General features: G+C 42.1%; 1 protein-coding gene across 1 annotated transcript in view; it reads left to right on the top strand.

The window, feature by feature from the left end:
* Positions 1-15,195, top strand: part of st3gal5 (ST3 beta-galactoside alpha-2,3-sialyltransferase 5) — a 38,441-nt gene extending 23,246 nt beyond the window's left edge. The window contains exons 6-8 of the mRNA XM_063189453.1: positions 7,623-7,809; positions 8,292-8,468; positions 13,588-15,195. Coding sequence (XP_063045523.1) covers positions 7,623-7,809; positions 8,292-8,468; positions 13,588-13,845 — 622 coding nt within the window. The 3' untranslated portion in view covers positions 13,846-15,195. The remainder of the gene's footprint in view (positions 1-7,622; positions 7,810-8,291; positions 8,469-13,587) is intronic.
* Positions 15,196-16,031: the final 836 nt, after the last annotated feature.

Raw genomic sequence — 16,031 nt, 5'->3', positions numbered from 1 at the left:
TAGACTTTCTTTTATGCCCACATTGTTCAAAATGGATGAATTTAGTCTCCACAGTGTTTCTCTTCGTTCTCCGTTGAGGTTTAAAGTCAAATATATAGGGCTATGGTCAGACAGAGTCATAGAGCCAATGCTACATTGTTCTACCATGTGCAAGTCCCTACTAAAAGTAAGAAAATAATCAATTCTGGTGTAGACTGCATGTGGTGTGGAGTAGTATGAGTAGTCACGCCTGGTGGGGAAAAGCTCTCTCCAGACATCCACTATCCCCATTTCCTTCATTAATGCTTATCTTTCTTTTTTAATTAAAAAAAACAGCTAGGGACACTCATCGATCAGTTGATGTGGTGATTAGGAAGGTACGTGTACCTTCTCTACACCTGCTACTCATGTATGTTAAAGGGGCATAAGGTAGGATGACGTCATTTGTGCGGTGCCCGTGGCATGCCCATCTCAAAATCTACCCCGTAATGAAAAAATGCTGTTCAAATTAAATCGCTGTGAGACTGTTTTTCATCACGGAATGCCAGCAGTTGATACAAATCTGAATACGGTATGTAAAGCGATCTTTCAAATGAAAAGTATTTCTCTCAACACTTGTTCAGTCCGACGCTGTCAAATGTTGCATGTGGGATTTTCTGACAACGGACCGTGGAAGTGGTCGTGACAGCCATCGTTCACTTACTAATGACTCGCATGAGCATAGGTTGACTCGGGACCGTGATTAATTAAGCGGGCTTGCAGAGCAAGCCCGATTCTAGTAATCTCTAAGTACGTTTATTAAGCGGGCTTGCAGAGCAAGGCCCGATTCTAGAAATCCCTAAGTACAGTTTATTAAGCGGGCTTGCAGAGCAAGGCCTGATTCTAGTAATCTCTAAGTACGTTTATTATTATGCTTGCTTTGTTGCTTCTCTTGTGCAGGGCAGTAAAAATAGAAAATGGATCTCCTCCTAGGCCTTTCGAGATAGAGACACCGTTCAAACACTAAAACGACCGGCTCGGCTTGGAGATCATTTGTAGCCTAGAAATCTAGACGCCCCTAGCGACCGCAAATTGAATTTGCTCCCGGGGGCAGTCTAGCGGACCCCGGTCGTTTTGCGAGGCTGAAAGTTATCCGATGACAGGGCCAATCAAATCGCGAGGGGGGCCGGGCTACTTAGTAAACAGGAAACTTTCTAAGAAGAAGCATGGTGTCCCTCCGTGCTACGTACAGCACGAAAGTGCACTTAATTTAAAAAGCCTGGATGATAAAACATTTCGTGTCTGACATGGATTGATGTAATAATACACCATGAACTTATCGGACACAAATAGATCACAACACAATACCATTTGATCATTCGATGTTTTAAACTAGCTCGGTAAGCTAAGTTGAGCATTTTACAGGACCAGATACATTGAGAGTAAATAGAATTTACTGTCAATGACCAGATAGTCACACGCTATTATCAGACCACTACTGTAGGTGTAGAATGAAATTGCTGCCCCAATTTCTAATAAGACACATGCCATTAAAAACGAGACATTTGGGAGCTTTGAAAGTCTTTGAGTAGCTTACTAAATAGAGTCTACCAAGCTAGTGGCTAGCTAACCTGTCGTCAATAACACAGAGCTAGGTATCCAGTCTTAATATAACCATTTAACAAGCCCCAAATGGCTCAACATTTCGCTGGTTGATCAAGGGGGGCCATGTGGTTGAAAACGAGGCATTTTTGAACTGTATAAGTGAAAACACGATTTATTAGGACACTTGTTTCGTTGTTTGTGGCTGTGGTCATCACATGCATTCACTGCTACGACGGCTCGAATTTGCCGCTCCACCTACAAAGGGGCCCTCGCTGGCTAGCTAACCTGTCGCCAATAACACAGAGCTAGGTATCCAGCCTTGTATTATATGCCTGCCCCAAATACTAATAAGATCCATGTCATTAAAAACGAGACATTTGGGAGCTTTGAAAGTCTGTAAGTCGCTTACTAAATAGATGGGAATGACACCTAGAGTCTGCCGAGCTAGCGGCTAGCCAATCTGTCGTCAATTACACAGAGCTAATATCCAGCCGTGTATTAGTTATGGGTATACAGCTAGCTAGCTAACACCGAACATGCCATGTTGACAACAATCATAAATATAACCATTTAACAAGCCCCAAATTGCTCAACATTTCGCTGGATGATCAAGAAGGGCCGTGTGGTTGAAAACGAGGCATTTTTGAACTATGTAAGTGAAAACACGATTTATTAGGAAACTTGTTTGTGGCTGTGGTGATCACACGCATTCACTGCTACGACGGCTCGGAGTTGGCGCTTCACAAGACAGCTGTGACGTTACACAGAAGTGTGTGGGGATTGGTTGTTTGCCATCCAATTGCGTGGCGTTGAGTCCTGAAGCAACCGTTTATCCCGCCCACACTGCTGCCCAGCCCTCCTAGACCCTGGTACAGCTTTTTGCTGTACGGGTCTGGCTCGCTAGGCTAGATCATTTGTACTGATATAGCGTGTCTGTGTCCTTGTCGTTTTTCCGTTTTTGGCGATTTTGTGAAAGTTTGGGTCCCCATTGAAAACAATGGTAGAACCTTCAGGAGACAGTGTTCCGCCACTCTACAGATCAGAGTGTAGGAGGCTGTTTCGTTCATAGAACATCAACACTTTCACCTAGAAGTTTAGTTGACGTTTGTTAGTGAGCGCTAGAAGATGACTCCACACGGTGAAAATATCAGGTCCCAACTCCCATTAGTTTTTAAATGGCAGGTGTGTAAAAACGGCAGGGCTGGCCCAATGGCTTTTCCCATTGACTCTTGAAGTGCCTTTCTGAAGAGGTCAGCACATGTTCCACAAGAGGTCCGTTTGTGACTGAACCGTTTAACCTATAAACTTCATTCAAAGACTGTTAGAAAGACCACATGTATGACTCCAATCGGTGACCAGGACATGTGCCAATTCTTTTTACTTTTTTAACAACAGCTATCTAAAGACCTAGAAACAGTTTTGATTTGGCCCTCTGCCTTAGGTCAAGTCAAGTCAAGTAGGTTTTATTGTCAATTTCTTTACATGCACTGGTCATACAAAGAATTTGAAATTACATTTCTTGCTTTCCCATACAGACATAGACTAATCTAGGTAAGGACATAGACAGTATAGACATAGACAGTACTTATACATGGACTTAAGACAGTATGGACATAGACAGTGCTCATACAGACATTTAGAGCACCATACTAACTGCCATACAGTCAATCAGAACAGGTGCTGCCAATATAGCCCCCATACTCAAATAGCGGCCCGCGGGCCATTTGTGGCTCGCGGGGCATCTATTTTTGGCTCTCGAATAATTTTTAAAAAATTAAAAAAAAAAAAATTTTCGATTTCCGATCGCGCTGTCGGCTCTTATTTTGAAATCGCGCCACAGACGCAATGAAGAAGCGTGCCGTGCCCCGCCCCCTCAGGCAGTTTCTCCCTCTTTGTGTCAGTCACTGCAGGCTCCGGACAGAAGCACCTACGACGCTGGCATTAGAGGTTGTGAGGTAGACTACAAGGGAAGGACTGTATCAGAGCCTGTAAATAAATTATTCACAAAGTTCTCTATGCATCGTTTTTGAAAGTAATGGTCCACATTTGATTGAAAACAGTGTGTTAGGACTTCGAATTGGTTTAGCAGTAGCTGTAGCTAGTTGCTAACACAAATGAAGGCAAACTGTGTTTGAGCTCTGCTGGCAGCTAACTATTGGTAGCCTATTAAAAACGAATTGCTTAATAAACTTTTCACACTTTTAAACAGTCCCCAAATAGTTCGTTTGGAATGCAAAGACCCTCATAAGACTGCAAACAAAGTTATGAGCAACTTGACAATTTATTATTGGCTTTTGCGTTTAATCAACATGGCATCAAATGTGCCATTTTCTTGTTGACAAAACCTGGTGTTCTCCTATCTATGTGTCCTCTTTGTTGGGTCCATTATTGCCTCTGATTCTCATTATGCATGTGAGAGCTGCATAAACAAAGTCATAATAAGCAACATGTGTTTGAAAAGTGTTATCTTCAGGCTTATTGGTTTTCTCACTAAGAAATAAATCTTTATGAACGTAGTCTGCAAATATAGGCTAACAGATAATCTTATGTCATTTAAAAAAATACTGAAGGGTGGGTGGCAATGACAGCAAGGCAGGCACCTCACCCCACAATGCAGGCCCTTTATGAGAGAAATGTTCTCCCATCCTGTCACTAGAAACTAAATATCTGCTGTGGGTGTGAGTGCGTGTGTATTGTGCTTACAAAGGACTTATCATGTTTTAATTTATTATTATTATTATTATTTTTTATTTTATTTTTTTTGGGGGGGGGGGGCGTGTCGGCCCGGCCCGGCCCTTTATTGGGAGGAATTTTGAAAAACTGGCCCTCGGGGACTTTTAATTGAGTACCCCTACAATATAGGGTTCCATCTCAACTGTCACTTTCTCTCAACATTCTATTCTTAACGAGCATCTGCAACTACAGTTCTAGAAGTCTATTGTTCAGCTCTTCAATGCAATGTGATATTGTCTTGCTGGAATATTTATGACAGCCAGCTGCTTGGCTCAATGGTGAAGGTGCTGGATTAGAGATATGGAGGTTGGGAGTTCGAATCCCACTCGGACCCATGTTGATTTTCAAAATTATATCATATGCAGTGTTCCTTAGCCAACTTAAAATACCATGTATGTCATTTAGTATCAATGGCAAAGGTGCTGGATTAGAGATATGGAGGTTGTGAGTTCGAATCCCACCCGGACCCATGTTGATTTTCAAAATTATATCATATGCAGTGTTCCTTAGCCAACTTAAAATACCATGTATGTCATTTAGTATCAATGGTAAAGGTGCTGGATTAGAGATATGGAGGTTGTGAGTTCGAATCCCACTCGGACCCATGTTGATTTTCAAAATTATATCATATGCAGTGTTCCTTAGCCAACTTAAAATACCATGTATGTCATTTAGTATATCCCCAAAATGCAGGGCTACAACACTTTCAAGATGGCTGAATTGTTTGGCCCATAACTTCTGACTGGGTGGATGGATTTTTTCCAACATTTCTTTTAGCTTTGTTTTCTCAATAGTACTTTGTTTTTAATTTAGGGATAGAGATATCAAAAATAAAACTGCTCATCTCTGCCCCAAAAGGCGAGCCCGCTTCCAGCATTTTCTGTGAGAATGCAATCTAGTTAAACTTTTAATCCTACCTGGAGCCCCTTTAAACTGTTCTTTTCCTTTTTCATTCTTTGTTTATTTTTTTCTTTGAAAAGCTGGGGACACACATTGAATTGATTTTACACCTTGTGCATTTTGTTTTTACCTAACTGTAACTAACTAGGTGTAAGTAATAAAGTACTTACACAGGGCTTAGAAATGTATCTATGATAAATATTTTCATTTTATGTAAAACATTTGACCTGTTTGTAATAAATAAAATCCATTCTCCTTCTATCTCCATTTATCATTTTATCATGTCTTTGAAGCTACTATATAAAATAGAGAGGGCTCTAAAGTCTTTAAAAAAAAAAAAAAACGCTGTTCAGAATGACAAACTAATTCCGAAGCTCTCGTCTCCGAATCAAGGTATTATTGTAACTGCGCTCCCATGAAGGCCATACAGATGAATCTAGTGTTTTTATGATTCAGGATGTCTCAAATGGCGCTCTTGTGATGTACACTCTGACCATGATGGCGCAATAAATGGCCAGTACGTTGTTTATGTAACAGAAGAAATCATCTACTCGCGTCATTCGGTTCAGTAGAAGAGTTTTGTCAACAATCTCTTATTTATTTAACCCCTTAGCGCAGAGTCTATGTTAGAACCTTACTGTCACCAAAATTGTAATGGCTATTATATGTCTTAATCTGGTAATGTCATAGCATTGTTGTTTTGATATAAGGGAGTATTTTCAGCAACTAGTGAATATGCCTGACGGCGACCCCATATGCACTAAGAGGCTACGTAACGTTGATGAGATGACCAACCTCTTCATGTCAAGCCAAGGATTGTATGCGACATAGTTACCAATCTAAATCTAAATCTAAATACAAGCACGATAAGCTATGTAATATAAACAGCAACCAAGCGATATTTTGGCAGGTTAATGCTATGCTAATCTGTCACTTCCAGTTCCAAACAAACTTTCCCACGACACTGCACACTAAAGACCTTAGTGCACTGTTTGCACTATTTACTAAGCGCCATTGGACTGACACAAGTGCGCTGAATGAGACACAGTGTTTGTCTACCTCATGTGAAAATAAAGTTTAAAAAAAAACCTTGACCTGGAGGCAAGTGCTTTGGATTTAGTTTCTAAATCATTAATCCTTGTTTATTGACCTTCTTAGTGCAGTGACAAAGGTGTGCAGACTTCTGCTGAACATAACATTTACTTTGAATTTTACCTAGTGTAATGTGCTTTTTTATTGCTGATCTACAGTACATGTAGAATTGAGGATGTTGGAGAGAGTAATCACCTCACCCATGTCTCTATGATGCCAAAAATACACTCTTGACTGCCATGATAAAGAGGCAGATTCATTGTAGGTGTAGCACCTGCGCACCACATCCACAGATTAAATTGCAGTTTCCATCGCTTAAGACCATACACAGTGGAAGCATTGTTTTGTGCCATGGATGAAATTAAACGTAAGGATTTCAAGTGCTCTGATTACAGAACTTCTCTCTTTTCCCTACCGGGACTTTGCTTAGACTTTATTCTCCTCACTGGATGTGCTTTTTTATTTTAACTCCCATCACACTGCGCCCAGGGACACACACTTACACACTTAGCCGTAATCACGCTGGACGTGGATTTTACAGTAGGAGGTGAATTTGTTCTATTGTTTGTTAATGAAAGCATATTCTCGGATTGTGGATTTTCTGCCTGTCCCCCCAGGGCGGATTGCATGTTTTCACAACATGTTTTCACAACACTCAAATAGCACACCACCATGGATGATGTTGCGAGTGACAGCTCGGCCATTACAATGGTGCCTAGTCAGGTCACTGCTTAAGATTATACTGACCTCATTCAAACCGGCGCAGTGGATTCGCACTCGGTCTGATCTCTACTGATAAATCAGCTGGATGTGCAACGCTGATTTTAAGCAGAAATCCGAGTCCAGTGTGATTGTGGCATTACACACTCAGGTGTCCCTAACACGTTTCAGCATATTTTCAGTGCCTTGCCCTGCATACTCTTCTTGCCTCACCCATCGCTGGGGTCCCCGACAGCTGAGTAAAACTACCTATAGTAGCTGACAACAGTCTATACCACTTCTCACTCCAATTGTGGGTAGGAGTGAGAACCCTTCCCAAACTTGGTATGGCCACCTCTGGTCGTTCTAATGTCTTAATGGTACAGTATCTTGGATGGTGGAAAGAGAATTCTTTGAGTTTCATGGTGGTGGTTAATTGTTTGTGAAAAAGGTAGCACTTGTGAATGAGCAGCATGAATCCTGGAAATAAACTACTAAAAATGTTACATACTTTAACGTCTCCCTGTACATTTCGAATTAAATGGATGGCAGGGGAGTAACTGTCTTGGTTTTCTAAAATTCTCTGCATAAATCCACATATTTTTATTTATTGTTGTTTGTTTGTTTGTTTGCAGGCTGAACAGTGGTCCAGTGAAAGACTTCAACAAGGACGTGGGCAACCGCACCAGTATCCGCATGAGCTACCCAGAGGGCAGCCCCAAGGTGTGGGAGGACCAGGACCCCAAGCTCAAGTTTGTGGCCGTCATCTACAAGTCCGTGGACTTCCACTGGCTCAACGCCATGATCACCAAGCAGACAGTGGTGAGCAGGGACACAATACAACACTCTCACAGCTTTTAAATGGGGAAATGGGTTTCTTTTTTTACCTTTATTTATTTCAAGAAGGTCCTGTTGAGATATGACAAAACCTCATTGCATGTGCAACTAGAGACTTTCTTCTTCATTTTGAAACAGAATGAGTATAAACAATGCTGTTGCATCAGTAATAACAGGCATGATGGCCAATACAATTCATACATATTTGGAATACATAATGGTATGGGACACTATTGCGTTGCAGCAGCTTGGTAACTCTAGTCAGCTTCAGGGAGATGCAAAATAGCGAAGCATGTTTTATAGTGAGACGGCAGATTCAGATCATGCCTGGACATGCATTGCCCAGTCACTGACTCTCTTTCTCTCTCTGTTTTTCTCTCTCTCTCTCTCTCTCTCTCTCTCTCTCTCTCTCTCTCTCTCTCTCTCTCTCTCTCTCTCTCTCTCTCTCTGTCTCGCTCTCTCTCCAGTCCTTATGGGACTGGCTGTTCTTCTGGCAGAAGGTGCCTGATGACATCCCTCTGAAGCTGTCTCAGTTCTACGTGCTGAACCCCGAGATCATCCGCGAGACGGCCCTGGACCTGCTGCAGTACCCCAAACCCAAGTTCCACCTGTGGGGCTGGGACCAGGTAACCACCGCCAGACATGTTTTTATTACTCATTAACTTTACTCATTCACAACCATGGCTTTATTGTCACACAACAGTCAAAGTCCAGGACCAGGTCACCAACGTGCATCGTGTTGTTATTATTCGCTATTAAATATTTTATTTAGCTAACAGCCCATGTCATTTTCAAATATAATAGAAATAGAAACAAATAAAGGATTATAGATAAATCAGACGACATTGGACCTCCTCTAGTACCCCAAGCCCAAGTTCTGTCTCTGGGGCTTGGACCAGGCGACCACCAGACATCTTTTCAATAAACACCAATGCCTCCAAAGGGGAAATTGCCTTGGACAATTAAAAATCACATGCTGTGTCAAATGTAGAAATAAACATATGAGAGGAATAAGATTACTTAAGATTGCTCTGAAAACGAATACCGAATCCTACTCTGATCACCGAAACCGAGACCAAACCGAATCCGAATCTTTGATTTGATAATAATTAATAATCGATAAATAATTAATGGTTCGTGGAATACTGAATCCACTACTTGAGATTTATCCGAATCTGAAACAGAGTTCTGAATCCTGCTCTGATCACCGAAACCGAAGCCGAACAGCGCCAACAAGGCAGAATCTGTCCGAATCCGAAACCGAATCTTGGATTCGGTACATCCCTAGTTTAGATCATAGTTGGCTGTTCTCGAACCTGGGCCCCCAGAGCCACACCCATATGGTATGGGTGTGTCAGGTCAGGGGGCAGTGCATCATAGCGCCTCCATGCTACTGGGCATCTTTTTATGTCACAGATTCACAGTAAAGCCCATGTTATCGTAAAATAATAATAAATAATTAAAGGAATATATGAATACATCAGACAAGCCCGGGTCTGTTGCAGCACCCCAAACCCAAGTTCTGCCTCTTTGGCTGGGATCAGGTACTGTAATTAAGCACTGGGCATCGTTTTTATAATTCGTCATTTTATTTCATGTATTACACAGACACAGCAGTCTCCATAAAAAAAGAAGTAAATGAAGAAGTAAATGTCATCATAAAAAGAAATAAAGGAGGAAGAAAATAAAATCACAGACCAGCTGGCATCTAAAAAGCTTTATATGCACAGTATAACAAGGCCAATAAATAATTAAGTGGTTTGTGTTTTTCAATTTTGGCTTTATTTTCCAAGTCTAGATGCCTACCATGCAATGGTGAGACTGAATTTATTACAAGCCAGCCACACCCAAGTTTTATCCACATTTGGCTGATGAGCAGGTGTCTGTGTCAAGTCCTGAGCACATCCATGTGGTTTGACATCTGTCCAGAATATGCTAACGCTGGGCATGTCCGCTCTGAACCTGTCCATCTACCTGTTTGATATGACGCTTTACTGTAGTACCCAATGGGGCCTCTATTTACAAAAATGAAAGAACACATTACAGCATATAAAAAGGTCAGTGCTCCCCTCACATTTCTGCAGAGTATTAAAGGGGTATGCCACTATTTTGGGGCTTAATACAGTAAAAATCGTTGGCAAGTGTCTTATTTTTCATGTTAAGCTTTGTCTTGCTTTAAGACAAGTTAAAAGAGGGAGCATGTCGCTAAGCTAGTGAAAGTCAATGCATCTTTCACTAGCTTAGCTACATACTCCCTCTTTTAACTTGTCTTAAAGCAAGACAACGCTTAACATGAAAAATAAGACACTTTACCACCTTTATAAACCCTGGCCAACAATTTTAACTGTATTAAGCCCCAAAATAGTGGCATACCCCTTTAAGTTATATTGCGCTATATAAATACAAGTTGTATTGTATTGTATTGTATATCTACATGGAGCAATAGTGACGAATAATGGAGGAGGGTCATTTCACGTGAAATCAGACACTTTGGGACCCGACCGACCCGGATTTCGATCATACTTGGTGTGCCTTTTCAGTAGCAAGGTAGCACCCCAGAACTGCATTGGTTTGAATCTGACACTAATATTAAGGGAGAAACAGACTAGGAAAGGTTCACATGTGAGGGTAGGACACTATACATTCAGCCTTGAATATATCAGTCAGTGTTAGTCACAAAAAGATGCCTGTGGTGTTGTTCGAAAGCTCTTTTCTGGCTCTACATAGTACACAATAGCCTTGGAATACAACTACTCTCAGAATATGAATTATGATACATTGAAAAATTAAAAATTGAACATCTAAAAAACTCATATTTTAAAATGGCCAGTTCCTTGTCCAAACGTAGCCGGCAATGTCATGAGCAGCACCTTAAATGCTGGTGTTCGGTTTGTTATTCATTTCAGAGAGAATTTGACTCACAAATATGGCATCATACAGACCACTTACTAATAATATGGTAATACCATAGTAGCATCACATGACAAAACAAAAACAAAACAAAAATGGTCAGTGTCCATGGTCCCAGGTTTCAGAAACTAAGGCAGATGTCCATTTATACATACCAAATGATGATATGTGAATGTTTGAACATTCCTTCTCTGTGTACCTGTGCCATCTTCCCTTTACCGTACTTTAAAGAGATAATCATTTGTACTCTACCAGTGCATTTGAAGCAACAGCTGTGTCTTTTGTAGATAATGTATAAGTACGTCCCGTTGCAGTTACAGGTTCCACTACCAAAAGCACATCCTGATGATCCATGACAAGTCTATCTGGTCTGAAGGGAAAAGTGAAGGATGGAGATGGCCCATGAGGATGCAGGAAGTTCAGTTTCACCTCTCCAGTGCTCGGCATACATTCCTCAGCACATGCTAGCCACCAGTTGCCATCATATACAGCTACAACATACCCTTTGATGCTTGAAAATGTAACACATTCCTTTACTGAGCTCACTCTTTCAACTCTGCCTTCTCTGAATGCTCAAAATGGCCTAACTTCCACTGTGTCAATTGACAATGGGCAAGAAAGCTGTGTAGTTTTTGAGTACCTGGAATAGTTCTTGCAGATTCAAAACCTTTTCAACAAGTTCTCAGCTTCATGATGGTACATAATCTGTTGTGGCAAACTGGCAATGGATGTTCTTGACATTATCCTTGACAAATTCAAACAGTTGGTATGGCGTTACAATTTAATTGTCAATAGGACGTTGCAGACTTCCTGCACAATATAAGAACCTTAAAATTACAACAAATTTGTGCCACCACGAGGCAGCATATTTTCACATACCTGCAGAATGGCACTTTTTTGCCACATCACATGGCAAAGGTCCCATGTGATGGCGTTGGAGGGACAGTTAAATGGCTTGCTGCACGAGCAAGTCTGCAACGTCCTATTGACAATTAAATTAGAACGGCATACCAACTGTTTGGAATTTGTCAAGGATAATGTCAAGAACATCCATTGCCAGTTTGCCACAACAGAGATGTACCATCATGAAGCTGAGAACCTGTTGAAAAGGTTTGAATCTGCAAGAACTATTCCAGGTACTCAAAAACTACACAGTTTGTCAATGGACACAGTGGAAGTTAGGCCATTTTGAGCATTCAGAGAAGGCAGAGTTGAAAGAGTGAGCTCAGTAAAGGAATGTGTTACATTTTCAAGCATCAAAGGGTATGTTGTAGCTGTATATGATGGCAACTGGTGGCTAGCATGTGCTGAGGAATGTATGCCGAGCACTGGAGAGGTGAAACTGAACTTCCTGCATCCTCATGGGCCATCTCCATCCTTCACTTTTCCCTTCAGACCAGATAGACTGTCATGGATCATCAGGATGTGCTTCTGGTAGTGGAACCTGTAACTGCAACGAGACGTACTTATACATTATCTAAAAAAAAACACAGCTGCTGCTTCAAATGCACTGGTAAAGTACAAAATGAGAGTGTAGCCATTGATTACCTCTTTAAAGTACGGTAAAGGGAAGATGGCACAGGTACACAGAGAAGAAATGTTCAAACATTCACATATCATCATTTGGTGTGTATAAATGGACATCTGCCTTAGTTTCTGAAACCTGGGACCATGGACACTGACCATTTTTGTTTTGTTTTTGTTTTGTCATGTGATGCTACTATGGTATTACCATATTATTAGTAAGTGGTCTGTATGATGCCATATTTGTGAGTCAACTTCTCTCTGAAATGAATAACAAACCGAACACCAGCATTTAAGGTGCTGCTCATGACATTGCCGGCTACGTTTGGACAAGGAACTGGCCATTTTAAAATATGAGTTTTTTAGATATTCAATTTTTAATTTTTCAATTTATCATAATTCATATTCTGAGAGTAGTTGTATTCCAAGGTGATTGTGTACTATGTAGAGCCAGAAAAGAGCTTTCGAACAACACCACAGGCATCTTTTTGTGACTAACACTGACTGATATATTCAAGGCTGAATGTATAGTGTCCTACCCTCACATGTGAACCTTTCCTAGTCTGTTTCTCCCTTAATATTAGTGTCAGATTCAAACCAATGCAGTTCTGGGGTGCTACCTTGCTACTGAAAAGGCACACCAAGTATGATCGAAATCCGGGTCGGTCGGGTCCCAAAGTGTCTGATTTCACGTGAAATGACCCAGGAGCAAAACGCACACCAGAAAAGGAGGTGCTGGCAACCAGTTAAACACTTTCAAAAGGAGAGAAGTGCCGCACACTCCTGAGTTGCACAAATAGGTCTTAAATGTGACAACATTTCGGCCTGTCGGCCTTTTGCAATACTGATGAATGACACCTAATGAAAACTTTGCAGTGTTTAGCTTACTGTATACTGTATGATCGCTTATTAATAAAGATATTAATGATATTGATATTGATATACATTTTCCTTTAACTGCAAAACATGCCAATGGTGTTGGCATCCGCCCTGCAACATAAACTGTTTTCAAAGAAATGAGAACATTATGGAAAAGTGTATTTATTTCCATAATTCTACCTAAAAAGTTAAACGTTCATAGATTATAGATTATTGTCCACACTTATTTGTTTATTTCTACATGTTTTGGACCTCCAGTTCCAAAAAAACAATGAAAACAGCTTTGCAAATAATTTGTGACTAAACATGGTTTAATGCAGAGATCTGCCAGAGCCATGTTACATTTTCAGTGGAATTGTACAAATAAATAAACTTGTCCACAGTCTTTCTAATTTTTTTGCAAGGGGTGTGTGCATGATGATGTCTCCCTGTCTCTGTATCTCTCGACAGAATGTCCCGACACTGGGCGTGTCAGCGCTCAACCTGGCCACGTACCTGTGTGACGAGGTGAGTCTGGCGGGCTTCGGCTACAACCTGAGCCAGCGGGAGGCGCCCCTCCACTACTACGACGCGCTGCCCATGGCGGCCATGCTGTCCCAGGACATGCACAACGTCAACCAGGAGAGGGCGCTGCTGCAGGCCCTGGTGGAGGATGGCACCGTCGCCGACCTGACCGGCGGTATCCACTGCACCTTCTGCTCCAGCTGATGTATCTATGACGACGACAACGACGATGCACACCGAGGTGGCATACACTTCCAGAGGGCATGCACTGCAGTTTTTGACCCCTACTGATATGGCGGCGATGGCATGCCTTCGTCACACACACTCTCAATAACTTTTGTCAATAACTGCAGGGCATTCCAGCTTTGATCGAGGGCCAACTATTGTACCGACAATGAAGATGATGACCACTTCCTGCTCCAGCTGATGTAATGACGACGATGATGATGACCAACGATGTGGTATACACTTTCCAGAAGGCGTGAACAGCAGTTTTTGACCCTTGTTTATATGTTGGCAGTGGTATGCCTTCTTCACGTGTGCTCACACAGGATGTACACAGTGCAGATTTTGTCAATAACTGCAGGGCATTCCAGCTTTTTTTTTTCGAGGGCCAACTAATGTATCAATGATGATGACCGCCTTGGCATACACTTACAGAGGGCATGCACTGCAGTTTTTGACCCTAGCTGACAAGACGACGACGGTATGCCTTCTTCACGTACAGTCTCGCAGTTTTTATGTCCAGACGCCTCTCCACGGACCTTGGATATCACATGGAAGTCGTTTAGCATGTGCATGGCTGGGGAGGACGTAAGTGGCTCAGACTGGTACCGTACATGCCCTGTAGTTATTGCCCCCAAATGCACTCTTTCTACCCCTCAAAGGGCAAGTTTCTGGCCCAGCTGATGTGATGGTGCCCACTCGCCGCCACATAAGCTGTCACAGAGGATATGCACTGCAGTTTTTGACCCATCTGAGGCTGATGTCCCCAGACACATTCCTTTACCCCTCAAAGGGCATCAGATCTCCGACCCATGTAGTATGATGATTCCCCTTCAGTGATAGACTGTTGGAGGCTATCCACCGTAGCCTCTGCCCCGGCTGAGATGCCCCCTGGCCTTCCCCTTCCTCAGGGGGGACGTTTGCTACCATTTCTGCCCCAGCTGGCATGACCTCAACCCCTCTCCAAACCACCCCTCTCTGTTGGGGGGGGGGCATGTCACTGTAGCTTTTGCCCCATCTGATACTGATGCACCCCGCTCTACCTTTCCATCACCTCAAAGGGCATCCAGCATCCGGCATTCCTGGTCATGGATTAATAATGTCCTGGTGGGGTGGAAAATTGTAGAACGAGGTCCTACTGCAGCCCTGGAGGTCTGGAAATCCACAGGACTTGAATACCGGTTTCAGCTGAGTTGGTGGAAAATCACTGGACTGACTGCACTGGATGCAATAATTCCTTCGGGTCAATTTGGGTTGTTATGTGACACAACTATACAGCCAAGATGGCCGACGGGTAGAGCCACAGCGGTGCAGAAGAGGTGAAGAGAAAACACAATACATGGACATCCCTGTGTAATGTTGAAGTCGCCGAAGGTGCTGCAATGACGGTGCGTTTTGTTTGTCCATACTTTCAAATACAATAAGGGGCTGCACTGTAGGCTTTGGGGCAGTGTGCATGTAACATTGTGCATGCTGGGGGGGGGGTATAAAGTTGGCGTACGTCTATATTGACGTTGAGAAGACCCATGACTCATTTGGTGCGACAAGTACAGTTCAGTGCACACTCATTAGATTCTTGCTGCTATTTTAAGAGTTGATTGAAAACGTAGAAGTAGCAGTACTGTTACGGGTGTTATTGCAACACCCATAGTGTGATATTACAGGTAGTTGCAACTGTGTAACATCATACTACTAGCGTAGTAATCACATTCGCCACAATACTTCTACTTCATGCAACTCTGCTTTTAGATTCCATTTGGTGTACACCTTTCTCAACCAAGCCTTTATCAATTTTATGTGTGTGTGTGTGTGTGTGTGCGAGCGTGTGTGTGCATGTACAGTATGTTAGTCACAAACTGTAGTTCTTACAGTGTTGATCGGACAAGGTGAAAAACAGATGAGACAATCTGTAAATAATGATATGGTCATTGTCAAGCGCACATTAATGTCTATAAAATGATACATGCCTATAAAATCTTATACATGTCTGTGTACATGATGCCTCTAGACTGGAAAAAAAAACTGTGTGAGAAGAACATTTCGATTGTTAAAAAAAAAAAGTCTGGTTTTGTTTTTAAGTTCTGCTCGTCTCCTCATGTCAGGTGAACAAACTGTTTTATGAATTTATGAATATCTACATCTGGAATACACCACATGCACTTTCA

Source organism: Engraulis encrasicolus, chromosome 23, assembly GCF_034702125.1.
Source record: "Engraulis encrasicolus isolate BLACKSEA-1 chromosome 23, IST_EnEncr_1.0, whole genome shotgun sequence".
NCBI lineage: Eukaryota > Metazoa > Chordata > Actinopteri > Clupeiformes > Engraulidae > Engraulis > Engraulis encrasicolus.
Note: the sequence above shows the minus strand (reverse complement) of the source record. Positions and strands in the feature narration are given on the sequence as shown.